General features: G+C 40.2%; 1 protein-coding gene across 1 annotated transcript in view; it reads left to right on the top strand.

Moving 5' to 3' along the window:
* Positions 1-27,340, top strand: part of dnah5 (dynein, axonemal, heavy chain 5) — a 96,478-nt gene that overhangs the window by 38,480 nt on the left and 30,658 nt on the right. The window contains exons 52-74 of the mRNA XM_052065691.1: positions 144-286; positions 2,087-2,221; positions 2,585-2,707; positions 2,804-3,017; positions 3,168-3,391; positions 4,027-4,225; positions 4,320-4,492; positions 4,779-4,909; positions 8,310-8,463; positions 15,215-15,482; positions 15,729-15,852; positions 16,236-16,343; positions 16,791-16,905; positions 17,293-17,469; positions 19,016-19,219; positions 21,137-21,316; positions 23,446-23,583; positions 23,692-23,827; positions 24,179-24,360; positions 24,520-24,654; positions 25,661-25,816; positions 26,535-26,717; positions 27,031-27,136. Of these exons, the coding sequence (XP_051921651.1) occupies positions 144-286; positions 2,087-2,221; positions 2,585-2,707; positions 2,804-3,017; positions 3,168-3,391; positions 4,027-4,225; positions 4,320-4,492; positions 4,779-4,909; positions 8,310-8,463; positions 15,215-15,482; positions 15,729-15,852; positions 16,236-16,343; positions 16,791-16,905; positions 17,293-17,469; positions 19,016-19,219; positions 21,137-21,316; positions 23,446-23,583; positions 23,692-23,827; positions 24,179-24,360; positions 24,520-24,654; positions 25,661-25,816; positions 26,535-26,717; positions 27,031-27,136 (3,708 nt within the window). The remainder of the gene's footprint in view (positions 1-143; positions 287-2,086; positions 2,222-2,584; positions 2,708-2,803; positions 3,018-3,167; positions 3,392-4,026; positions 4,226-4,319; positions 4,493-4,778; positions 4,910-8,309; positions 8,464-15,214; positions 15,483-15,728; positions 15,853-16,235; positions 16,344-16,790; positions 16,906-17,292; positions 17,470-19,015; positions 19,220-21,136; positions 21,317-23,445; positions 23,584-23,691; positions 23,828-24,178; positions 24,361-24,519; positions 24,655-25,660; positions 25,817-26,534; positions 26,718-27,030; positions 27,137-27,340) is intronic.

The following is a 27,340-nucleotide window of genomic DNA, read 5'->3' as shown; positions in this document are numbered from 1 at the left end:
GGAATGCGGGAGTAGATGCAGAAAAACACTGTGAGGCAGATGGCTAGGCACTGTCCTGTGTAATGTTACAATTCTTACCCCCGCCCACCAATATGTAGGTAACTGTTGTGTGTGGTAATGTATGTACATTCCTTTTATTCTAGGTCAGTGGGTCCACTGGCACACTCGAGTCGAGGAATATCTGTATCCATCAGAAATAACCCCAGAGTATAGCTCCATCTTGGTACCCAATGTGGACAACGTTCGAACTGAGTTCCTGATTCAGACTATCGCCAAGCAGGGCAAGGTGATGTTCAACGACAAAAAAAAAATTAACATTCTTCATGTCAACAATGAGTATATTTACGATTTATTAAGTCAGAAATTAGTGTAAGCCAAACAAGGTTTTGTATCATTTTGAATGCATATATGACGAAAACAGAGTACCGGTAACTATTTCCGATCTTCTCTTTTTTTGTTTTTTTTGGTACCTTTCTCAGTTTTTGTGAATTCATTCAGAAGAACATTTGTAAGTTTAGAGGTCACTTACGTTGGATGAAAAGGTCCATTACTGTTCTCTTTTACCCTTAAAGTCAGAGCTCTCAAGTTCTGATCCGCCATGCTGATCTTTATTTTATGCATTACTCTATAGCATAATGATTTCCTTGTGCTTTTGAAGATATTTTCGTCTCTACACCTTCATCTATTACTGTAACACTGGTCCTGCGACTGCTTGAAGAGCTGGTCTCATTCTGTCTGCGTGCCAGCAACTGGCGCAATTCAATTTACATCAATGTCAAGTGTGAACACTGCATTGACAAAAACAAAAACAAAAACAAAACAAAAAAATGACCACTGTTATTTGAATTTGAATCTAAATTTTGGAAGAACTATGGCACACAACCAAATGAACGGCACTATCAGAAAAAAATCCCGGTTGGTTTCAACAATCCAAGGGGCGTCTAAGGGATCTAGTCCACCTTTATTAATGATTGAATTCATTACAAGGTAAGTTTCACTCCTCCTGTTCATACAGTATACTGTATACAGTACTTTATAAGGGCTAATAACTGACTACATTTTGACTCATGTTTCAACTGAAACTGGACCTTAATGGTTATCTGAAGGACTAGTATACATCACTCCACACATCTCCACCAAGGCTTGAGAGTCCCTTTAATTGAATTCTCGATGATGAGTATAGTGGTTTATTTCTTGCCGGTTGGATATATCCATATTGTCCACAGTTTCATTTGATAACATCACAGCCTGACTCATTTCAGCTATGCTGAAAAAGCAGATTGAAATTGTGCAGTCTTACAAGCCCATCAAATTCGCTACAGCATGGAATTCATTACAAGTCCTCTTTGTGCATGCATTAGTCTCATTAATAATGTATGTGAAACATGCATAGATCTGAAAACTAACACGGTATAATCTCATCGTGATGAAGTGGTGCCTCAACGAGTTAAAATAAATGGAAACATTTTTTGGGTGTAAAATAAAAATTCGGATTTGAGCTGGTCACGCAAAGCCATTCTCTTGTCTCCTTGGACACCACAGTAGAGAAGAATGGGGTAAGCAGTGTGTCACGTTTTGAGAGGTGGTGGGTGGAGGACCCCAATAATCAGGAGGAGTAGGGTGGACTCAGCAAAATATATTTCACAAAAAGACAAACAGGAGAACACTGGGAAAACGAACATAAGTATCCAAACAAAGTCCTGAAAACCACAGGCAACCAAAGTAACAAAACCTAGAACAGAACCAAAATGTGACACAGGGCATACAGACACACACGATGATCCAACAAAGACTGCCAGAACTCAGGGAACTAAATACAAGCAAAGTGATGAGACAACAACAAACACCTGCACAAGACACAAAGGGTTGAGGGAGCTGATTGGTTAAACACAAGGGGCCCGCATGACGAGAACAGGTGAAAAGACAAAAAGGCCACATGAGGGAACAAAACCAAATGTAATCCAAACAAAAACATAACACAGTTATTCATTTGCATGTGACCAAAGTGCCATCCTCACAATATACGGTACAATGAAATACTGTGTAAAACTCACAAAATTACTCACACTGCAACATGTTTTTTTAGGCGGTTTTGCTGATTGGAGAGCAAGGGACGGCTAAGACAGTCATGATTAAGGGCTATATGTCAAAGCTCCATCCTGAGACACACACGGGAAAGAGTCTTAATTTTTCCTCTGCTACCACACCACTTATATTCCAGGTAAAGTACAACCATTCAACTCCTTACATTTTAAGAATTTAATTTTCTGCTGCATATTCTGTGTCTTAAGATTCAACCCACCATGCACAATGCTCGGGGCCCAACATTTGTTGTCCCTTAAAATGATCAAGTTACATTTAAGATAATTTCATCTGCTAGGGATGGTTATGGGAAACAATATTGATTTCTCTGCCTGAGTGACATGTGCAGGGTGAAGGGGAGACCACGGTCTTCTCCCTGTGTATATTGATCAGGCTGTCATGATGGATGATATCCCAAAGCGGCTCTGTTTTGATCTGCAGTTTCTTGCAGTCTTCTTCGTAAGAAAGGTCACTAAATTGTGTCCCTTTCCTTCTTTTTAAGAGAACTGTTGAGAGTTATGTGGATAAGAGAATGGGGAGCACTTATGGACCCCCAGCTGGGAAAAAAATGTCGGTCTTCATCGATGATATCAACATGCCTGTCATCAATGAGTGGGGCGATCAGGTTTGGAATGAGAGTATTGTATTTGGAACGCTAAATATAAATTCCCCCACATCATCACTATGCAGGTGTTTTGTTGTTATTTTGTTTTGGACACAGGTGACAAATGAAATTGTCCGTCAACTAATGGACCAGAATGGGTTCTTCAACCTAGAAAAACCAGGAGAGTTTACTGGTATTATTGACATCCAGTTCCTGGCAGCAATGATCCATCCAGGGGGAGGCCGCAACGACATCCCACAGAGACTCAAAAGACAATTTTCCATCTTTAACTGTACACTTCCCTCCAACTCGTCAATTGACAAGATCTTTGGTAATCAATTAAATTGGAATCTTTACGCATTCAACCATTTAGTTACGCCACCATCAAACACCAATCTCTATTCAGTGTAGTGTTGCAGTGACAAAACGTCTCCGACTTCTAATTTATTTGTCACTTTTTGTCATCAACATTTTCATGCAGGTGTGATTGGTGAAGGCTACTTTTGTGCATACCGCAGTTTTGCTGATGATGTTCATAGCACAGTACCCTTCTTGGTGTCCATGACCCGCCATCTTTGGCAGCTGACGAAAGTTAAGATGCTTCCAACTCCTGCCAAATTCCATTACATCTTCAACCTTAGGGATCTTTCCAGGGTCTGGCAAGGCATGCTAAATACCAGTGCAGAGGTCGTCAACTCCACTCAGGTTCGAGGATTTATAGCTGACTCCTTAATAAATACCCCAGAAGCACGACTTAACAGATTTCACTTGCAAGGTGTTCGAAATAAGAATACCAGTTTACCATGAAAAAGCATCAACACACAAATAATCCATTTGACCTCTTAAACGTTTCTGTAAGACAGTCACGTATACTTGAGGATTGCATCCAGCAAATAGGGCAAGAATACCCTGCTATTTGTGGAGCAAGCCACATTGTGCCTTGCTTAATATTGTCCGGCTATTATTACATTCCAATATTCAATTATAGCATTACTTTTATGTTTTTTTGCATTTTAGTGGCACCTTTCCTCAATTTATTGGCCTTTTGATTTGATTGTTTTTAGCTTAATAAAATTAAATGTGCAATTATGGAGTTGACCCACATTTACAGTTGTGATTAGGTCTGCATATCAGTCAAAAAGGTTTGGAATTAATTTCAGATCTGGGACTTTTTGTGTGGATCATGCAAACAGAAGCTTACTAATTGCATCAAATCATGTTTTTAGTGTTTCTCTTTGTGTGGTTTCATGCATCCTGGTAGACTGTGCCCAATAAGTAGCGACATTCATTTCACGCTGACAGCCTGAGGCTTTATGTCAGTTCTCAATCATTTTTTTCAGGTGCTGTTGGCATTGTGGAAACATGAATGCAAGCGCGTGATAGCTGACAGATTCATCATGCCTGAAGAAGTCGAGTGGTTTGACCAGGCTTTGGCAAAACTGGTCGGGGACACCCTTGGTGAGAAGCACAAGCACTTTGTGGACGTCGGTGTGGACAGCTACTTTGTTGACTTTCTGCGAGACACACCTGAACCAACAGGTTGCATAATACGAGTGGTTTGACCTTAGACAACAACAACATCATTTAGAATTCTAGAATGTCATGTTCCTAATACGAAGTCTTTTCCTCACAGGAGAGGTGCCCGAAAATTCTGATATTGATTTACCCAAAGTGTATGAGACCATTGAGACGTTTGAGAGCTTAAAGGGAAGACTAAACATGTTCCTGGGTCTCTACAATGAGAGTGTCAGGGGTACAGGGATGGACATGGTCTTCTTTCAGGATGCAATGATACATTTGGTCAAGGTAATCTTGGCCTCATTCTTAACGATACAAACCATTGCAAACACACACTTGTCTCTTTCTTTGTCTTTTTTTCTTTTTTTTTAAATCAACAAGCCTTTTGTTGCTCACTGAAGAGTTGAGTGTGTAGTATTTAAACCTATTATCCGCTTACATGAGTTACATCCCAAAGAATAGTAAATAGTTACATTTGCACCTTAAGGCTAAACCTGTTCTTGTATTTCATTGTGGGTAAGTGTATATATATATATATATGTTTGTGTGTGTTTGTATGTCGTATTTGGGTAAGGTCTCGAGAATAATCCGGACACCTGGAGGTAATGCCTTGTTGGTTGGTGTTGGAGGGTCAGGAAAACAAAGCTTGACAAGGCTGGCCTCATTCATCGCTGGGTACAAGATTTTCCAGATCACTCTCACACGGTACTATTACTTTGTTCTGCATATAAATGTAAAACTTGATCAAATCTAATGAGAATGAGAACTGCAGCAATAACCACCCGCCCATCCATTATCCGAGCCGCTTATCCTCATGAAGGTCAAAGGCGTGCTGGAGCTTATCCCAGCCGTCTTTGGGCAGTAGGCAGCGTGCACCCTGAACTGGTAGCCAGCCAATCGCAAGGCAAACCTAATGGGCATTGGGCCGGTACCGGTCTGTAGGGACTAGTGGTTGGGCACCACTGGTTTAACTCACTCCTGATTACATGTATTACTTTGTGACAGAATTGATTCCTGGACACTGAAGTGCATACATCAATTCATTTAAAAGAAGAAATAGATACGTTAAAGATAAGAGATCCCGGAACTAAAAATTAATTCAATATTTGGATTGAAAGGATTAACCAGATCCAATAATGCCATTGGCTTCTTCTATGGTAAACTGGGGATTAATCTACCCATAATGTTGCTAAGCAGCCCTACATTATTTATATACGATGGGCTTTTTTTTTTTGTATTACTTTATGGAGCTGAAGCAAATGGCCTGCACACTTCCAATGTCCGTCCAACTTTATTTGACACTGATACCAAGCATTAAAAAAACAAAAAACAAAACAAAAACAACAACAACAACATACACTCAAATACACATGTAACACTGTTTAAGATATTTTCATCGTCAATTCCTGGACATGTTCATACTAACATTCCTGCAATACCATGCACATATTCTATTACCGACCAGGATTGTTTATTTGTTTGTTTGCTGTAGGTTATACTTATGCTATGTAACTACAACGTTAGAAAGGATAGTGACTTGATACCTTAATATGTGTCAATGTTAGTGCAGGAATATGTCTTCAAACTCTTCTCGAAATTGCTGCTTGGTGCTGTAGAGAAGGTTTTACAAAGATGATCTGTTTTGGTTAGTTTGGGCAAGTTTTGTGAGGGCGTGTAGAATAATGCAATTTTTCAAAACTGACACTTTTTGTGGCATATCATCATAATCCAGAAGATTATGTGCAACGAGACCACACGGTGGTCTACAAATTTAATATGCCTTTTTCCACAGCTGCCATGCAAGATTGGGTCCAAATCTAGTCCCTCAAATTTAGAAGAAAAAGAATAGCTCATTAAAAATCTTCTAAACTCAGTTCTTGCTTTCTCTGTGGACCGATTTCATAGTTTCCAGTGAGACTTTTTCCTTTTATTGCAGTTTAAGTAAAAATCTACCCTTTTCAACTGAGTGATTTATCTTTGCTCTCTACCTCTTGACTCATTGTTTGGTGACGCTCCTGCCTATTTATTGCTTGAATATATATCTTTCCTGGTCCCAATGCACATTTGTCACTGTAGGATTTTATTTCAAGTTCTCCTTACGAGGTAATTTCGGACTACTTGGTAATGAGCGCTTCTTGTGGTTCTTCTTTTTGGTCGCTGCCAGGCAAACCAGAAAGTCAATAGCTTGTCTCGAAATGTTCTTTGGAGACAAAGTCTTTGCGGCTTTGTCATCATTCCGTCAGTCTCTCTCTTGTCATTGCAAACCTGTTTTGTCGTGATGCTTTTTATGCTTTTGTTTGATAGCTTCTCACCACCTCCCTCTCTCAGTTGGTTTTTCAGATTTGTATCTGTAAGTCATCAAAATTCCCACACAAACAATAGCAGTAGACAGACAAAGCAAAACCACACAAGCAGACAAAGAACAGCCCCGCATGTATGAAAATTCAAATTAGCTATTTCCAGCATCCTGGAAGGCACTTCAATAACTGAACAATTCTAAAAATGGACAAACAAATCAAAAAACTTAAGTAGTGACACGTTGTGTTTTTATTCAAATAGACAATATTTGTTAATAATGTACTGCATAGGTGTCAAACTCGGGTCCTGGAGGGTCGCTGTCCTGCATGTTTTCCAAGTCTCCCTGTTGCAACACACCTGATTCAAATGAACAGATTCAATGTCAGGCTTGCACAGAGCTTGCTGATGATCTAATCATTTGAATCAGGTGTGTTGCAACAGGGAGACTTGGAAAACATGTAAGATATGATGTACTGAATACACATATGCAGTATTTGAGGCGATCATCAACTTACTTGGATTCAGAACTCTCTGACGATAGTCATCTGAATGAATCATTTGTTTGCAGGGCCTGTATCTTGCAAAATCAATCATTTAGAGCTTTTAGCCATGTCAAAATGCCAATTCTTCAACCAAAAAATACCCCCCGAGTGGTGGTTTCTCCATTCACCCATCTCTGAGCATTACTGCTCATTTTTGCAGTCTTATACACATAAGATTGTGGGAGCCACCGCCGTACAAAAGAGAAGCAGCAGCTGTCAAACAGGCGAACATGAAGTTCAACCAAATACATCAGTATACAAAAAAGTCTTAAGGCAAGTTTTAATTATTTCTATTAACGGTACAGTAGGGCATTCTGTGCGTAGGGCTTTCCAGAGCACTGCCAAAACCTGCGGACTTCTTTTTGGCTCCCGGTATCACTAAAAGACTAGGGTGTTGTGAACGAAGTTTTGGGACGGAATATACGGTACTGTACCACTAAATCACCACGAGAGGAGGGTGCTAAGAGCTTTGTTTAATAGTATAAGGAGCAAAACTTTGAAATCACATCTTAAGTGGACGGGGGAGCCAATGCAAGTTAGCTTGTATTAGTGTAATATGAGGAAACCTTCTCGTCGCTGTCAGGAGTCAAGACGCATCATTTTATACTAACTGCAGACTTTTAATACTAGACATGGAAAGACCAGAGAGCAATACATTACAATCATTGGGGTGAGACGTAACGTATTAATTAAGAGCTTCGTCACCAGCTGATAGAATGGGACAGATCGAAATGACATTGTAAACCACCCCCCCTACCCTCACACATACAAAAAAATAAAAAAATAAAACACAGTTCTAGTAATGAAAACTAATGTTATATATGTGTATAATATCATCAAGCAGAAGCATGAAGATGCCAAACAATAGAGGGCCAAGTACCGATTCTTGTGGGACTCCACATGTAACATTGCAAAACTCAGAAGTTGCATTGCCATCAATTACATTTAGCATTCTCTCTGAAAGTTAAGAACTAAAGCAAGAAAGTGCAAAGCCTGAAATGCCAACACGTTTCGGAGCGTTCTAATAGTATGTTATGATTGACAGTGTCAAATGCAGCGCTAAGAATAACTAATGATAGTATTGATGAGATGTTAGTGTATATAGCGAGAAGAAGCTCATTAGTCACTTTAGCAGCACTAAATTAAAAGAAATAAAGACTTAATATATTTCGTGAGTTTCACTTTTAAAATTAACTACTGAAACAAATTAGTCTTTATATTTGTACCTGTATTTATATTTTAGTTATGTCATGATTATTTTCCAGTTCCTACAACACAACCAACTTGATGGATGACCTAAAGGGTTTGTACAAGACTGCAGGCCTGCTTGGAAAAGGTCTCAGCTTCCTCTTCACTGACAACGAAATCAAAGAAGAGTCCTTCCTTGAGTACATGAACAACGTTTTGTCATCTGGAGAGGTGAGGAGCATGCAGGTCAAACGATGTGGTAGACATATGGATGTCAGAGTCTGCTTCTATGTCATGCATGTTTGCAGCTAATCAAAATGATCAATTTTCACCCACAGAAAGCGCCATTTTGCCATGTGATCGATGGCTCTTTCATCCAAATTATATCTGAGAAGCACACTGACACAACAATCTGTATTTTTCCCAATTCTAATTGTTGCATTTTAATGTACTTTTGCTTTCCATACTAGATTTGTTCCTGTTTATCGTATGGGTGTGTGGGGCAAGATAGATTATGTGTGCATTTCATTTCATGAACCACTGACTGTAGATGGTGTGACAAACAATGACTTCTTGGCCATGTTTATTATCTGCTAAATTGTGAAAATAATAATGCTCATGGTAAGTATCAAATGTTTCACTGTTGTGAAAGGTTCTTTCATGTTCTGTGTGCAGCGTAATAGCATAAACACTTACGTAGACAGACGGCCAGTCTAAATGTGTGGTGGCAGAGTATCCAAGTGCTTAAGTGTAATGCAAATGTGCGGAAGCAGCAGTAAGGTTCAACTAATTATCTGCACCAGAGAAGCACATTCATCAAAATATTCCTCGAGACGTGAGGGTGGCTAATGGGGTGGCCAGAGAGCATAGCTCCAGCCCTGGATATATGCAGTGGTAGTTTATTCTTATTAGCAACCAATAGACATCAGAAGTGTTGTATATCCTGAAAAAAGAAATTTGTTTGCTTGATTTTATTCATTGGGATAAATTATGCCCATGTTGCAGTACCTGAGATCAAGGGTAGATTGTTTGATTTTCATTGTTATAGTCCCCAAGTTTATAATCAGTTATTAAATATTTCAGTCATCATTTCCAGTGCAACAACAGTATAAATTGCTGATTCATTTTAGATAATATCAGATAGCAAAATGTAATGAACATGGATGAAACCGATTGATCCTCAAAGTATATCGGCTTGATTTGCTAACAGTCACGTGAAGTGTGGAGTGTGCGCTGTGGCAGTGTAATCACCAGTAGGTAATGTTTGTTTTCTACACAAAATTGTTAACATTTGGCAAATTCCTTTCACACACTTTAGGTTGTTTAATGGACATGGAATGGAGAAGACTAAATCATCCTGATAATAGTCCGTAATATATATATATATATATATATATATATATATTTTTAAAACCTCAGTGAAATGAACATAAAAAAAACCCCGAAACATGTAAATTCCCATGCCGTGTTGAATATAAGACTATTGTACAGCGTTCACAAATATTTTGAGGTGAGCTAGCTGGGTGTATGTGTCCAAAGAAAAGAATGGCAACAACGTGAACCAAATGTATACTTTTCATCTATCCATCCATTTTATAATCCTCGCAGGCGTGCTGGAGCCTCGTCCAACTGTCTTCGGGCAGTAGGCAGCAGTATACTCTGAACTGGTCATCAGCCAATCCCATAGCACACACAGACGAACAACCATTCACAGTCATAGTCATATTTACGGACAATTTAGAGTGTTCAGTCCACCCACGGTGCAAGTTTTTGGAATGTGGGAGGAAAACCAGAAAACATAATTCCAATGTGCCAGTATTCCATTGTCCCTTTGCATCTGCTTATTATTACGATTATTATTTACTATTCTCCACATCCTGAGGAAGCTCTGCCTCTCGCCTGACCTCCGCCGACCACATTTTCCTGCTTTTGCAGGAGGCCTAAGCTCTCCTGAGTGTTCATTTGTATTGCCTTGGTTCACGCCATTGGGCCGGTGCACAATTTTGCACAGTGCACAATGGTACTAATGTTAGTGTCATATTGTCCAGGTTGAACACACTGTACAATTTCCCACCAAGAACATATTGCTTTCAAGAAAGGACCAAAAGTATTTTTTTCCCTCTGTAAACCCTTGACCTTGACCTTTGTGTCAAGGTCAAGGGCCTTTGTGTCAAGGTCAAGGGCCTCTATTAAGACATTTGTCTGATTTAGTGCCCATTACTCTCTGTAATGTGTAATATAGTTTTCATGGTTTTTAAAGCAGATAAATCTATTCCAGAGCAATTCTCTCCTCTCTTATATGTTAGCGTTATTGGTTTGTTCTTTCAACCATTGCTTACATATGTTTCTCTTCTTCTTGTCTTCTTCTAAATGTCCAATATTCCCCGCCTCTCTGTTACGGCTAATTTGCCTTCCATTTACTTCTTATCATCTGGTTCTCCGCTCCCTTTGTTCTCTCAAAATTGTCTGTCATTACCCACCTTTCTTTTCCACCCTTGGCCATTCCCATCACCCAACTTCACCACTATCTTCTTTCTCTCTCTGTCACTCTGCAATGCCACACGTTTTTATTTTGTGTCTATGTCTGATATTTTGTAAAATTGTGATGTGACGGTGGTAGTCTTGAGGAAGAGATTTTAAGAAGCCTTTTACGTAACACTCATACTACCAGGATTGTGAAACTATAAGACCTAGAATTTTAGACAGTTTCAAATTTTCTTGCAAAAAGAAAAACGGTTGGCAAACATCCGGCAGACATCTTTGCCGCCTTGAAGGAACCCTGACGAAAAATCATTATCCGCTACACGTTGCTCAGTGGGTTATAGGCTTTACTGAAATTATCAGAAAATGTACGTTGCAAGAACATGATTTGTGAGCACATGGTTCTAAAGTGCTTTTTAAAAGACCTTCACCATTCAGTAAGTGTAGGAAAAGAGCATTTTTAACCTGGATATAAAAACATATACACTTGCCGCTGACATGACTTCTGCTGTCAGCGTATTCCATTTATTTGCAATATCACAGCTAAATGCTGCATCACCATGTTTGCTTTGAACTCTGGGCTCCACTAATTGACCCGAGTCTGCATACCTTAGAGCCCTACTGGGTCCATGTGCCCGGTAAGCATTTCTTTCATTTAGTCAAGACCAATACCATTTACAGACCAGTAGCAGAATTTTTAAATATGTTCTACAGCTGGTTGGGAGCCAGCGTGAAGCCTGTTAGATTGGAGTTCTGATCTCTTATAGGACTGCTCAAAAAATGTTTGATATCCTGTAATTAGTTTTGTCAGCAAAAAAAAAAAAAAAAAAAAGTAATCCATGTTGTACAAGTATGAAACACTGAGAAGGTAACGTTTTGGCTAAGGCTTTCATGGCTTCTGCTCTGATCCAACTAATCTTCATTGACATCAACTGCAAAATTAACTTCAAAGTGTACAGAAACATTTATATGCCAATTTAAAGAAAGCTATGACCCAACTGACTGGAAGAGGCAGCAAGGTACAGAGACATAACACACAGCTCACTTCAGACAAAAAAAAGTTACAAAAAAAAAATAAAAATAAAATTCAAGTGGCCAAATCAAATAAATCTCCAGACTATATATCATATATTTTACCTATAAAATATAGGTCCTGGGCTGCTCCCTTGACACTCTGGAGGAGGTGGGCAACAGAAGAATGCTAACTAAGCTAAAAGCTATGATGGACAGTCCCTCCCACCCTCTCCAGCCCGCCCTGACAGCACAGGTAGCTCCTTCAGCCAGAGACTGTTACACCCGCGCTGCAAGTAGGAGAGATACCGACGCTCATTCCTACCGACTGCTGTTAGGCTGCTGAATAAAAATAACAACAATAATAATAATAATAATAATAATAATGATTGGCTGGCAACCGATTCAGGGTGTCCCCCGCCTACTGCCCGAAGACTGCTGGGATAGGCTCCAGCACCCCCCCCCCCCCGCGACCCTAGTGAGGATCAAGCGGCTCGGAAGATGAATGAATGAATGAATGAATGAATGAATGAATAATAATAATTAAATGATGTGAAAAACAATTGTAAATAGCACTGCGATTTATCCATTTTGTATTTATAATGCACTTAATTGAACGGTGTTTGTTTGTTTTTTCTTCTTTCTACCCACATTCTTGCTGCTGGAGGCTGTAAATTTCCCCAGTGTGGAAAAAATAAAGGAGATCTTAATCTTATAAAGAGGAGACTGACCGACAACAAATGAAAGAGGCTGCAGCGAGATCCTCGGAAAAATAAAAAATAAAACAGGAATTGAAAACTAATAAGTCAGATTCAAATTTAATTTTAGGTCGATCATTTCCAATATGTTTGCTCACCAATGAATGTGTTGTTGTTGGTTTTTTATAAATAAGGCTGTCTTCAAAGATCTTCCAGATTCAGATGTGAACACCTGGAAATAAAAGCTGAGCTGAGACTAAAAGTTTTCAATCTACAGCAAAAAGAACACAATTCATAGATAATTCCGACCAGTTAGGTTCCTGTTATTCACCATTTTGTTTCCTGTAATCCTCTTTACTTCCTTTCCTACTTCTTATTTACATATCAAAATGGCATCAGCTGCTTTACCAGAGAGGTTGAAAAGAGATGGGAACCAGGGGACACAATGTGTGCGTGTGTGCGCGTGTGTGTGTGTGTGTGTGTGTGTGTGTGTGTGTGTGTGTGTGTGTGTGTGTGTTCGCAGTGGCTTTGTATGCAGGCATTATGGAGATGAAGAGAATTTTATAGGATTTTTGTGAGAGCGGTGACATCGATGGTGTTGAGAGGCTAAAGGGAGAAATGGTGCTGAATGTAGGCTTGTTGTCTTTGTTGTTCAGCGGGTAGTACTGTATGTAAGATGTGCAGCACGCACACAAACACAGCCTGTCTCATTAGTGAGCATATATCGCAGTGAAAAGATGCAAAAAGCAAGAGCAACACATCTGTGTTCGACTGTGGACAAAATTGACGTATTAGGAGACAGGAGGCAGTGTGTTTCAATTAACGTGTTTTCAGCGATTTGCATTAGAAAACTTCTGTAGCCGAGGATCGGACTGCCAGGGTCCCCGCCTTTGGCTGCCGCCCAGCTCGCATTGCACCCGATCCCTTTGACCCCTCCCACGGGTGGTGAGACCATGAGAAGGGGGACCCACGTTGCCTCTTCGGGCTGAGCCCGGCCGGGCCCCATGGGTGTAGGCCCGGCCACCAGGCGCTCGCCAACGAGCCCCACCTCCAGGCCTGGCTCCAGAGGGGGGCCCCGGTGACCCGCGTCCGGGCAAGGGAAACTGGATACCATTGATTTTATTTGTCATTAAGGGGCTTTGTGAGCCGTGCTTTGTCTGGTCCCTCACCTAGGACCTGTTTGCCATGGGTGACCCTGCCAGGGGCATAAAGCCCCAGACAACTTAGCTCCTAGGATCATTGGGACACACAAACCCCTCCACCACGGTAAGGTGATGGCTCACGGAGAGGTGTGTGGCGGGGCGGTCGTTGGCCGGTCGCCTGCTCGTCCCGCACCCCGTCCCCCACCAATCACTGGCTTTTGTTTAACGTGTTTTACTGTACACTACTTTCTCGTGCTGAAAAAACTTTGGAACTGTGTTGCATCGGCGTGTCTTTTTTTAATTTTTTCGACTGTTATTTTGGAGTACTCTACTCAAATAATGAGGGCTAACTTCAATATATACGTCTATATACTTTTTTACACACACAAAGAAACACCAATTATTCTGAACTAGAGCTAGTAGATAATATAAAACAATTCTTTTTATTGTCATTTTATTTACACAGTCCAACCAGAATTTTAAGACCTGAACACATCAGCTTCTTCTTATCCAAACATTCACGTGTAAAGGGCATCCCATGCTGCTTGGTGCAAGTCACTTATAATACTATAGTTCTCACAAAATGCCACACCAATTTGTAATGTAGCCTATGGTATTTTCCGCACTACGAGGCGCTTCAGAGTATAAGGCGCACCTTCGATGAATGGCCTATTTTAAAACTGTTTTCATATATAGAGTGCACCACATTATAAGGCGCAGAGAATAGAAGACACAACAATGGTTGTGGTATGCATCCACTTCATCAGGGGTGGGCAATTATTTTTTGCATAGGGCCACATGAGAACCAGAAAATATTATGGAGGGTCGGACCAAAAGGGTCAACTAAATTTGACATAATATTAATTGGATTTCTTTATTTAAAAAGCAGTATTTTGCATTTTTGGCACGGTATTCAGACTTTAAGAGTACATTATTCCGTCGTATCAAGCGGGATTTGCTTGACTTGGCACTACTGCGGGCTTCCGTATCCCCTCCCCCTTCCTCCCTATGCTCTGCAACTTCAAGTAACTGTGCCACCTGTCGTTGAAATGCCTGTCATTACAAATCCAAAAGAAATGAATGCAGTCATTGACATCGAACCTTAATTGTGTACCAAACTTTGGCGGGCCGGATTAAAAAGACCAACGGGCCGGATTTGGCCCGCGGGTCGTAGTTTACCCACCCCTGCACTAGATGGAGCAACACTAAAGGGAATACAATACAATGGAGCTTTATTTGTATTGAGCGTTCACAAATGCTGCAGGTGTAACAAAGTGTTTTACAGAACATGTAAAATACTACATCCAATAAATCTGAATATTGATCCATATATGAGGTGCATCAAATTATAAGGCGCACTATATTATAAGTCAGCTTTTGGGAAAATTGAATGCTTTTAGGTGCGGAAAATACGCTACATATAATCAAATTTATTGACTTGTTTTGAGGGTGCGGTCGTTGTTTGCTTAAGATCTGTCATTGTTCACTTCAATTAATTAATGGATAAGAGTAGCATGCAAAAGAAAATGTTGCGTTTTAATCCTCATCTGGGGTATCATTATAACGCACACATACAACCATAGACAGATAATAGACAATGCGTATCACAAAACCAACCAGTGGTGTAATCGTCTACGTTTCTGTTCTCAGGTGTCAAACCTGTTTGCCCGGGATGAAATCGATGAGATCCTCAGTGATCTCGTCCCGATTATGAAGCGGGAGTTTCCAAAACGGCCACCCACTGATGTAAACCTGTACGAGTACTTCAGGTCACGAGTTCGACACAACCTTCATGTTGTTCTCTGTTTTTCACCCGTTGGGGAAAAGTTCCGCAACAGGGCTCTAAAATTCCCAGCATTGATATCTGGTTGTACAATGGACTGGTTCAGACGCTGGCCTAAAGATGCTCTTGTTGCAGGTACATACAATTGCTCATCATGTTGATTGTTTCTAACTTTCCAGCGAAAATCTTTTTTGATTTGTTTCTATTTTTTTTTCTGTAGCTTCCAAATAGGTATTAAACCCAGAAAACCTAACCTTACATAACCTTTGTTGGTTTGCTTTTGCTCAGGCATAGAAAACTGCCCGTTGTTGAATAAAATAGCAATATTCTCTGTGTGATTTCTTGCTCTAATTTTGTGTTTTTTGGGGGTCTTTTTTACAGTTTCAGAGCACTTTTTGTCTGTGTTTGACATTGACTGCTCACCTCGGGTCAAGAGTGAAGTTGTTCAATGCATGGGCTCTTTCCAGGATGGGGTGGCAGAAAAATGTGTGGATTACTTCCAGAGGTAGATTCATATAGGGATCATCTATTGTTGGACAATTTGTTTATTTAAAGCCTCAATGGATGAATGGGATGAGCAATAATGTATCATAATAGCATATTAAGTCATTGAGGAATACTGCAGTTTTTACGGACAGCAAATACACAGAATTTAAGGAAATCAAGCTGATTTCAGTTTAGCCTTTTCATATGCAAATACAAAATAATTTGGCAGAACAGCATCATATGGCTCAACCCTATTATTCCATATGACTTGAAAATGCATAAACAAGCGTAAATATGTTCACACTTCAAATGTGCTGCCATCCAATGTTCGTTCTAGTAAACAAATGAATAAAATGATGAATTACACATCAATTGATGTATAGCGTTCTAATTTGACTGCAGGTACCGACGCTCCACCCATGTCACACCCAAGTCCTACTTATCCTTCATCCAGGGCTATAAGAACATCTATGAGGAGAAGAGATCTGAAGTTAAGACACTGGCTAACAGGTAAACCAACAACAGCATCAAACACGCATTTTTAATTTTGAAATGGCTTTCCCTTTAAGCCACAACACAGAAAAAGACGCGGGTATAGTCATGTCCTGAAAAAAGGCTAATGATTAATCCTGATTAATCAGCATATATTGATTTTTTTTAATGCAAACAAAATAATTGATCTTGCCTTAGTCTGATATCCAGGATCAAAAGGAAATTATCACTGATAGACTGCAACTGCACACAGAAACTTTGCAAATGTCTTTGTGCTTTTTCATTTTGTCCTTCATACAGTGTATATTTGTAGAAAAGAAGTAGGTCCTCAACATGCTGTCTGACTGTGAAAATAAAATCTCTGCTATTAAGTTTGATCCAAACTGTATCGTCGCACAGTGAAAGACATGTAAATGAATTGCAGTTAATGTTTTTTTTTTTGGACAATATTGTACTGCTATTTAGAATGAATACAGGCCTCCAGAAGCTGAAGGAAGCATCTGAGTCAGTAGCAGCACTCAGCAAAGAGCTGGAGGTAAAAGAGAAAGAGCTACAGGTGGCCAATGAAAAGGCTGATATGGTGAGTTTTAGAAACTGCAACTTTTAACGAAATATATTTAATAGATTATTTATTTTCGGATATTGCAGATTTACCCTTAGACATTAACGTGAGTCGCTGAATTGAAACTGTTCGAGGTAAACCTTATGAATGCAAATACAATGACTAAAAACAAAGAAGTAACCAGCCCAAATATGTGATTTTTATTAAAATTACAGTTTATTTCATTTTCTATGACACAAATGTAAGGATTTCTAAGTGACATTTATACTCCCTTGGTGACGAATTTCACAATAATGTTGATGTTTGTACTGCGGTACATTCATGTTTCACAACCCTTGACAGCAGCTTGAATGCATTTTGTTTTTGCATGATACAAAATATACCGGTACTACTTGTCTTTCAAAGGTGCTGAAAGAGGTCACAGTCAAAGCCCAGGCAGCTGAGCGAGTAAAGGTGGAGGTTCAGAAAGTCAAGGATAAGGCCGAGGCCATTTTAGAACGTATCTCGGCTGACAAGGCCATTGCCGAGCAGAAACTTAAAGCTGCTAAGCCTGCATTGGAGGAAGCAGAGGCAGCACTACAGGTACAGTGTTGCACAAACAAAATATTCTCTAACGCATTCTCCTTAGGGTCGCCACACACCAAGCAACACCACCAAACTGAAATCTCACTCGGTTCTGCCGCTAGTTTTCATGCGTGGCTGACTGTTGGCAACAAGTTGTTGAGGTCAATCAAATATGTTGTGCTATATTTTAGCCTTGTAGCTGATCATGATTCTTATTTGAGGTTAGATGCTGATTTGTCCATATACATCCACGCTCACAATCACACCAAGAGACAATTTAGAGTGTTTCATTAACCTGTTATGCATGTTTTTGGAATGTGTAAATTATATGTAAAATCTATATTTGAGCGGTTTTATAGAACTTCCATCAGTATATTGTCGTGTCACGGATATGCAGTCAGAGCAATCATATAGATAGAAAAGACACGGGCAGTCTGATAAACAAGATCAATGAAACCAAAGAGCAATGCAGAAAAAAAAATCTGATAAGTACTTGGCTGAGCTTCAAACAACAGTTCAGAAAATATTGTCGACAGGAAGTGCCATTTCGTGGCAATGCAAGTTTTGCCTCCATCACTACCACCTTGGAGGGTTTTGTGACAGCGGGTATGTCTATAGTTAGTACTGTGCTTTTGGCAGAGTGCTGTGTTGTAATTAAAGCATGCCTCCTGGCTGGATTGTTGCATTCAAATCAACAGCGTCAAGTCGCTGATTATAATTTTTATCTTGCTGTGGGGAATAATAATAATAGCTAACAATGATAATAATGATAAATGTGGTTATCGAGCACTTTCAGTCAAAGTTCTGCACAGATCATGAAACAACCAAGATAGAAAAATCTGAACAACTTTTCATATGAAAGACAGAATAAAACAGTTATGTCAAATAATACAAACACAGAAAGAAGACAATGCGTAAAGTAATGCGTCCAATAGTGGTGTGTGATTCAAGATCCTATTGCTCAAAAATAATTTCTCAAATCAAGTATTTGAATATTTGTAATACTGAAGAAGTACCCTTGAAAATGTCTGGAACAGCATAATTTCTTTATTTTGATATTAGCAGAGTTGGGCATCCCGTCCATGGGACGAAATGGTCCCGGACGGACACCCATTTTTGGGATGGAGGATGTGTGTCCGTCCGTCTCTTTAATCGTCATTAACCGTGTGGTGTCAGGAGGCAAAATAACATGGCCTGAGTGTCCCTATTCACTGTATTTCCTGAACAGGCACAGCCTTTTTCATCTCAAAGGTATTTTTCTAACAACACTCCCACCAAGTGTACAGTCAGAGAACACAACAAACACATTTCACGATCAATGCAGTCGATTAAGGAAGCTGGCTGTGTGGTATGTCTCTCGGTGCCTGCCCCCCAAGATGCTTATGCCGTTTTGAGGCACGGATTTCTAAAAGTCTAGTTTTTAATATTATGATTTTATATCATCATAGTAGCTATTTTTCTCTTGTGAAATTCTAATGTTGAGTTGCTTATGAAACAATTTAGGTTGACATTAGCCCATATCAGTTTTTATCCACTTTTCGATCCAACTCTTCTTTCCACTTAGACAATCAAGCCATCTGACATTGCCACGGTACGCACACTTGGACGTCCTCCGCACCTCATCATGAGGATTATGGACTGCGTGCTGCTACTCTTCCAGAGGCGGGTCAACCCCGTCAAGCTCGACCCAGAGAAGAACTGCAACACTCCATCGTGGCAGGAATCTCTCAAACTCATAACAGCCGGAAATTTTCTGGGTAGCCTCCAGGTAAAAGTCGCAAATATTCGCAGCAATAGTTTGTACCACATTGATTTAGATTGTGGGCGCATGCTCCTGATGTCCATCTTTGTCCAACATAGGAAAAGAACAGCTTTTTCATGAGCTCATCAGTTTGAACTACACTATCCACATGTATGACATCGTAGATGCGCCAAAGTCATGTCACTCCATGACTGAGTTTTAGAAAGATCATTCTTAAACGTTTAAAACAAATTGTCCACAATACCCAAAAAGTATCGATTCAGTAAATTACTTTGCAGGTACTTCCACTGATGACAAATTTGCAATTCTCCCAATCTGTGAAGCCTCTACCATGTCACCTCAAGGGGCCACAACCCTATTAGCTCAAACCAGTGGAATATGGCATTACAATATCCTGCAAGGATATCCTTGCAGGCGTTCAATATGTTCTCTCAAGATACTTGAAGGATTTTGTACCAAGTGATATGACAAAACTGTCAACAAGAACGAATAGAGTGGGACCCATTCAGCTCTAGGACAGTTCGACCTTGCTGTTGTTCGAACTGAAAAACAATTTTATTATATTTGTACCGCTTATCCTTTTCAGGGGCATGGGTGAAATAAAGACATTTTTAGTACACAGTACAGACAAACAAAACTATTCACACTCGCATTCACTCCTATGGGAAATTTAGATTGTCTAGATCCGTAATGGGCAATCGAAAATGCTGATGAATATTCAATATCCTCTTTCTATTAAAGGTGGGTGGTAAAAAAAAGATTCTATATAAAAATGACTACCGGTAATTAAAAAAAAATCTGAGAATATGTGAACATGTAGGTCATGAATAGAGAAAATGCAGTAGTCTAATGCAGTTTTAAGTGGTAGTATCTGCAATCAACACTAGATGGCAGGCATGGCTTCATTGCACTTACACCAGTTCCTATACTGACCAATACCACAACGTGAGTAGACCTAATTTTTCGCAGATTTAGAAAGATATGCAGGACAAACATTGTACCTCAATAATATTACAATTTCTTAGTGTGTTGAACCACAAAATAAGTTCTTGCACCTAATGTATTTCACCTAATGTAATTCTACCTACATTCTTGCTGCTGGAGGCTGTAAATTTCCCCAGTGTGGGATAAAAAAAAAAAAAGGATATCTTAATGTTTTATGCTGTTCCTGAATGTAATTATTGTGCAAAGAAAGCACTTTTCGCTGGGGGAGGTGGGGTGGGGGGGAATCAGGGTGTATGGTTATTTTGTTGTTTTCTTCAAACCGTTTGTTGTTGCATCAGAATAGTGAGTCTTTTAAAAACGCAGTGAGAAATTATGAAAAAATGAAATTATTTTAAGTATGTATTTTGCACGTGTGCACATACTTTGTTCAGTCATCTAGTTAGGAAGGTGTGGTCCAATGTGGCGCTCCAATAACACTGATGAAAAATGGTGCCCCACCCCCATCCCCTCTCCAGCATTTAATTTTTCCACACAGTTGTTTTAAATCATGTGTTTTGAGGGGGAGCGTGGGAGTAAACGCGAGTTACTCGAAACATTTTAACTTGAAAGGGACAAAATATGTCCTAAGAAAAAGTTAGATATAGCATTTTGATGGTAAAGGGTCACGTGATTGTTTTTTGATCCATAGTTAACAAGAACAAAATGAGGATTATTTGACACATCGAGGCTTGTTATGATTTTTCATCAACCCATATCCTCCTGCTATCTCTACGTCAATGTTGACTTGTTTCCATGGTGTATCAGCTCCACAGTACTTACCTTCGTTCTCCTCATTAGTGCATCGGAGCTGCAAGCTCTGAGCATTTACGTAACGCCTCCTCTTTCTCTTGGGCTTGCTTTCTAACCCCACCTGCCGTATTTGTTCTTCTTTTCCCCAGACTTTCTTGTTTTAACCCTGCAACCCTCTCTCCCTTGCAGCAATTCCCCAAAGACACTATTAATGAAGAGATGGTGGAGCTCCTGCAGCCCTATTTTGACATGCCCGACTACGACATTGAAACAGCTAAAAGAGTGTGTGGCAATGTGGCCGGCCTTGCATCCTGGACCAAAGCCATGGCCTCGTTTTTTTCCATCAACAAGGAAGTCTTGCCCTTAAAGGTAATATATAGTGCAAAATGACTGCGGAATTAGAATTTGCCTTGATGTGATATTTATTCCAAATATTGCAAGAAATACATCAAGCACGCATGTGCATCAAAAGCTTTTGTGTCCCTTCTCTCTTTCTTAGTGGTGAATGCACACAACAAACTCCAGTGGAGAGCAGAGCCACTGGCTACAACACAGCCTCACTCTGATATGAAAAGATTCATTCATATCCCCAACATCTTGGCTGCTTGGTTGCAGATTATGTAGCAGATTATGTGTCCCCTAAAATGAAAGCAAGAATGAAGGCATTCTTGATGCAAGTTTCCATATCCCATTTGAATACAATCCATTTTGCACAGACCTGAAAACTCCTTCGGCAAAAATCTTGCTTGAGATACTCAATAAAATTCCAGTCACACATGTTTTACCGGCAACCTGCTGAAACATTTTAAAGAGTAAATGGAGTGCAAATTGTGAGTTCAGTATTGCTCCCATTGGTAATGTTCTTGACTGAATGTTTGAAAGTATGGTCATTCAATTTCTATAGGGTGGCAACTCTGTTTCCAGCAAGATGAGTGTCCATGTGTTGAGAATATTTTGCAAATATGGTGCATGAAAACAAATTGAGGGAAGCTACATTTTCCTGTCTACTATTGAGTTGCATTGACTCAATGACCGGTAGTTTTATTCAAACACTCTTATACAGTACTTCCTTTGTATTCTTTTGTCTCTTGACAATGTCCCTTCTCCTTTAGTCACATACACATATTCTGTCTGAACGGCCCCATGATAACCCGCTATTTATTTTTTTCACTCCAGTATGTAACACAGTCTATCAAATTGATTTTCTGATTTCTAGCTAAATGCTGCCTCACTCCCCGAGCTGGCTGCCAAAGAAAGAGAGAGTGAGATGTACCGGAATTCTCCTCTTCTCTCAGCACTCGGGCTTCCCCATATACAACTACGTAATTAGACTCACGCAGCTACAAACACTCAACATTGTTCTCTAAATCTGTGTGTAAACTGAAGATTTTATCTCTGAAGTTATAATCAGAAAATATCCCCACTGGTTCTCATCATTGCGGTGTTGTCTTCAGACCTTTTCCCCTCCTACTGTGCCTTTCTCATCACCTCATCATCCCATTTTATTTCCAGTATTCTCCCCCAACCTTTGTCATTTCCGCTTGTAAATCTCCTTTCCTCACAACCCTGATTTAAACTTGTCTGCACCAGCAATGTCCATGGAAAATAAGCCGCAAAAGTTAAACTGTCTCTTTGCACACTATTTATTTTAGTTGTGAAATATGTTTGTATGTGCATGCATGTAATACACTCTGGATAGCTTCGTGTGTCATCACTCGATGCTATTATTTTTTGTATTTATTTATTTATTTTTTACACCATGCACAGCTTTCACCTAAGTACACAATTTGACGGACTGTTGAAGCTGCAACCCAGCTACACAGAGATAACCGTCTCGCTGGCGGACACCGTCCCATAGCGAATGTCGCCGTTAGCGGGTAGCCAGCCTAGTCAAGGCAGCTGCCCCATCAGTTTTTTGTAGGCTACGATGCAAGGTGCTGTGAAATTATACAATGTTATAGTGTGCATAGATATCAATGCCATACTTGGCTGTTATTTTGAAGTTGGTCCTCAGAAGCAATCACGGTGGCTCATTTGTATTTGACTTGAGGCAGTCTGACTTATTCATTGGGTGCAAAAGTGTGGTGACAGACCTGAACTGCGCACTATTGCATTTCCAGTTCTGTGCACCGGCGCACCGCTTCTGTGTTTATCATCCCCATTGAGACAGGGTAAAGATATTTGTTCTTCGAAACGTTGGCACAGTTACAATGGGATTACAAATATAATTTAAAACTGTTATTTACCTGGGTCACTTTGTGTACAGACTATACTGACAGACAATTTTTCCACCTCAGCTGAGGTCTGCACTCTGCTGAAGCCCTCTCAAGTTACTACCTGTCATCCCAGGAGTAGATTACTAGTTCTTGTTATTTCTTTCACACTCCATCTACCTTTTCAGCCCCCTGAAAAGGGGGCCCATACCTATTTTGTTCTGTATTGTGTGGAAGAAAGTCAGCAACAAATCATTTTTTTATTTTCCTCCTCTCTGTTTCAAGGCTAATTTGGCAGTACAGGAGAATCGTCTGGCCATCGCTCACGGTGATTTTCAGAAAGCTCAGGCCGAGCTGGATGCAAAGCAGTCGGAACTGGATGTGGTACAGTGTGAGTATGAGAAGGCCATGATGGAGAAACAGGTAAATGACTTCATTTGAATCCTCAGAACATGTGGGGAGAAGGTGGGGCGGGGGTGGGGGGGTCTTCTAAAAACTGATCTCTATGTGTCTGTCCTCACCTCCTTTCAGACACTGTTGGAGGATGCAGAGCGCTGCAGGTACAAGATGCAGACTGCCTCCAGTCTGATCAGTGGCTTAGCCGGCGAGAAGGAGAGATGGACAGAGCAGAGCAAAGAGTTTGCTGCTCAGACCAAACGTCTCGTTGGTTAGTTTCACAATGAATGTATCACCATTTTTCTTTTCAATCTAAGCTTTCTTGTGACTGCTACGATAGCACATTAGCATTATTGCAAATTAATTTCGGCATATCTGCACACAGTCCCAAAAAATTGTGTCATATAGTGGCCATCCCACCAATATATGCCAATTTGTCACTGTTGCATCACCTACATAGTCTTAATTGCCTCCGTTTATTGTTCACACACAAACATTCATGAGTACTGCGCACCCCTGCCGTCGCTTTAAGACAGATAGACTCCAGTTTCCCGATGAGCCTGAACAAGATAAATTATTCTAGAAAATGGATGTATGCTTGTAATGTTCCTTTTTGTTCCAGGCGACATACTGCTTGCAACGGCGTTCTTATCTTACTCCGGTCCATTCAACCAGGAGTTCCGTAACCTCCTACTCAGTGACTGGCAAAATGAACTGAAGCAGCGTCAAATCCCATTTGGCAGCAATCTCAATCTGACCGAGCTGCTTATTGATGCGCCCACTGTCAGTGAGTGGAATCTACAGGTTAGTCATCAAACTCTGATCTGTTAACCTGGGTGCAACTGAGGAACACGGGTTAAGAAAAAACATAGCTTGCACGATACAAAGGAATTGGCCTTTTAATTCTTGATGTGATTATAAAGTAGTAAAAATGTGCATGTCAGTCATCCTGTCTTTTTGCAGGGACTCCCTAATGATGACCTGTCTATTCAGAATGGCATCATTGTCACCAAAGCTGCACGCTTCCCTCTCCTTGTTGACCCTCAAACACAAGGAAAAATCTGGATTAAAAACAAAGAGGCCAGAAATGAGCTGCAGGTTGGTTTTTCAAATGAGAAAAAAAACATATTCAACCGACTTTTTTTCTAGGAAGATCTTTCCTTCGTGTATTGATATTTTCACATTTGTACAGTATTTTGTATTTTGAAATGCACATCCAAAATAAAAATCAGAAATAGAAAATGCAATTTCTGGAGAAATTAAGTATGCATGATGAAAAGCTGAAAATAAAATGCAGTGGAATTAATGTTATAGAATGTGAGCCACGGTGTGACATTTTGAAGGAGTAGAGCAACATGTAAAATGTTGCAGTTGAGGAATTTATTTTTTAAATTGTAAGAATTTGGAGAATAGTAAATGTTGAGCGCCACGTCATTTACTTCCCGTGGAAGCTCCTCGATGCTCAGTCCTTGCACCTCGATGTGCATTTGAGATAACTGAGGTAGGTGCTCCTTAATATGGCAGTATGAGAACAACTTCCCGGTCGCATTCAATGTTTTGATGGACGAGGAGCTAGAAGTGTTGCAATTAAGAAACATGAGATGAGCCTATAGTTTTTTTTTTTTTTTTTGGGGCGGGGGGTGGTTTACAGGGAGAGGTGGTGGAGCCTTTGTGGCCATGGTAACACAGAACTTTTAAAAACCAAGTGGCAGTGAGTGCAGTGCTTGCTCCGCACGAGGGCCATCATAAAAATGTTTGGTGTAGGCATAGTGGCCTTTGTTTCTGCCTTCCCGACATTTGAAAATGCATTTGTTCAGCCTTCAGCTTAATGCTTTACTGCTTAATGCTTCAGGAGTAGTACAATGAGCTGTTCCTTCCTCCATGGCCCTGTCTTTGTGCTGAATGAATGCAGTGGTCATTAAATTACGAGATTCAATTTACTGAAGACACAGTGAGCCATCATTCAATTAATGCCAATCCCTCTCCTAATGTTTTGAAAAAGTAACACATCCCAAAGAGATGCTTTAAGTCTTGCACAGGCCGAGTTGGGCTTTTTGTATTGAAGGGTGAGAATTTATGACTAATTATATTCTTACATTCTCAGATCACTTCCCTGAATCATAAATATTTCAAAACCCACCTAGAAGACAGTTTGTCTCTTGGGCGACCCCTCTTGATTGAGGACGTAGGGGAGGAGTTGGACCCTGCCCTCGATAACATTCTCGAAAAAAACTTCATCAAGACTGGATCCACTTATAAGGTACAGCAATGAGAAATCAAACATTTATCTTCTGGCATTTGTTGACCCTTGTCTGTTCCAGCAAACCTGTTTCTGAATACAAAGCTAATGTCCATAAAAGCCTGCTTAGGTGAATCTGGTGCAAAATAATTTGCATAGAACCCGTGCATCCACCCCAACAAATACATTTAGGATCAACTACAAAAGAGATCGCCGGGAGTCCCCCCTTGTGCATCAGTGACATCTGACCCCACAAACGCTTTTCTGGATGAACTGACAAAAAATTCCGCAGAGGTAGCGGTCATAGCTGCAGCTGTATACGGTATTTTGTTGCATTTTTTTCATTCGCGAAGGTGGAGAAGAGTGATTACATGACTGTGGATGTGGAAATTATACTGCAATGAGATGAACTCAAATGGACTCAGAGGGCTTTCTTATTTTGGACTGTGTCAAATGTCACATGGTGAATGGGTTTCTCTAAAACAGGCACTCACAGTACTTTTACACTTTCTCATCATTCACCAGGTCACACAATAGAGTATAAGGTTACCTTTGGAAAGGAAGAGCTCATTCACACACAATGACAGAGCACCAGAAGCGCCTTGCGGTCCAGTGTCTTGCTCAAGGATACTTCAACATAGTTGTGGGGGAGCTGAGACTGGAACTCACAACATTTGGGTTGACAGATGACTGAGGTGAGCAATAAAGGCAGTTTAAGACATTCTGTCCTATTTTCCAGGTCAAAATTGGGGACAAAGAAGTGGATGTTATGAAGGGCTTCAGGCTTTATGTAACCACAAAGCTGCCTAACCCGGCATACACCCCTGAGATCAGTGCCCGCACCTCCATCATTGACTTCACTGTTACAATGAGAGGACTGGAGGACCAGCTTCTAGGCCGAGTCATTCTCAAAGAAAAACAGGTAGCATTTCGCTTAATACACTCCCACAGACAGCTCAGATTTTTCCATTATCATAGAGCGGTTCTACTTGGTTTATTATGTATTTTCTCACTTTTAAAAATCATCGTTTCACTCATGTAATTTATGTGACAGAAAATAGATTTTGATGCGTTAAAAGGGGTGTATTTTTCTGCCTAAGTCATATTCCACAAATGCAATATTCATCATAATACGGTAGAGCGGGGCCGCAGAGAACATATTGGAAGGAAAATGTTTACGTTGACTTCTCCTGTAAAGGCACTAACTATGTGATAACAGTATTTTATGCCATCAGGAACTGGAGAAGGAGAGGACAGATCTCCTCGAGGATGTTGCATCGAATAAGCGGAAGATGAAGGAGCTTGAAGACAGCCTCCTCTGCCGACTGACAAGCACACAGGAAAGGAGATCCAATCCATGTCAACGTATAATGGGCAACAATTGAAAAGCCACGGGAGAACATAAATGAGAAAATGAACCCAAAACACGATTTCATACGATTGCTGCACAATTCAGCCATTTGATTGTGTGTTAAAAATAGATCAGTAGAACAATTGTGAGAAAAGCAAAAACAAATTTACTGCGTGAATTGTTTCTATTTAAAC

The sequence above is a fragment of the Hippocampus zosterae genome, chromosome 5 (genome assembly GCF_025434085.1).
Source record: "Hippocampus zosterae strain Florida chromosome 5, ASM2543408v3, whole genome shotgun sequence".
In the NCBI taxonomy this organism is placed as follows: domain Eukaryota; kingdom Metazoa; phylum Chordata; class Actinopteri; order Syngnathiformes; family Syngnathidae; genus Hippocampus; species Hippocampus zosterae.
This window is presented reverse-complemented; position numbering and strand designations above follow the sequence as displayed.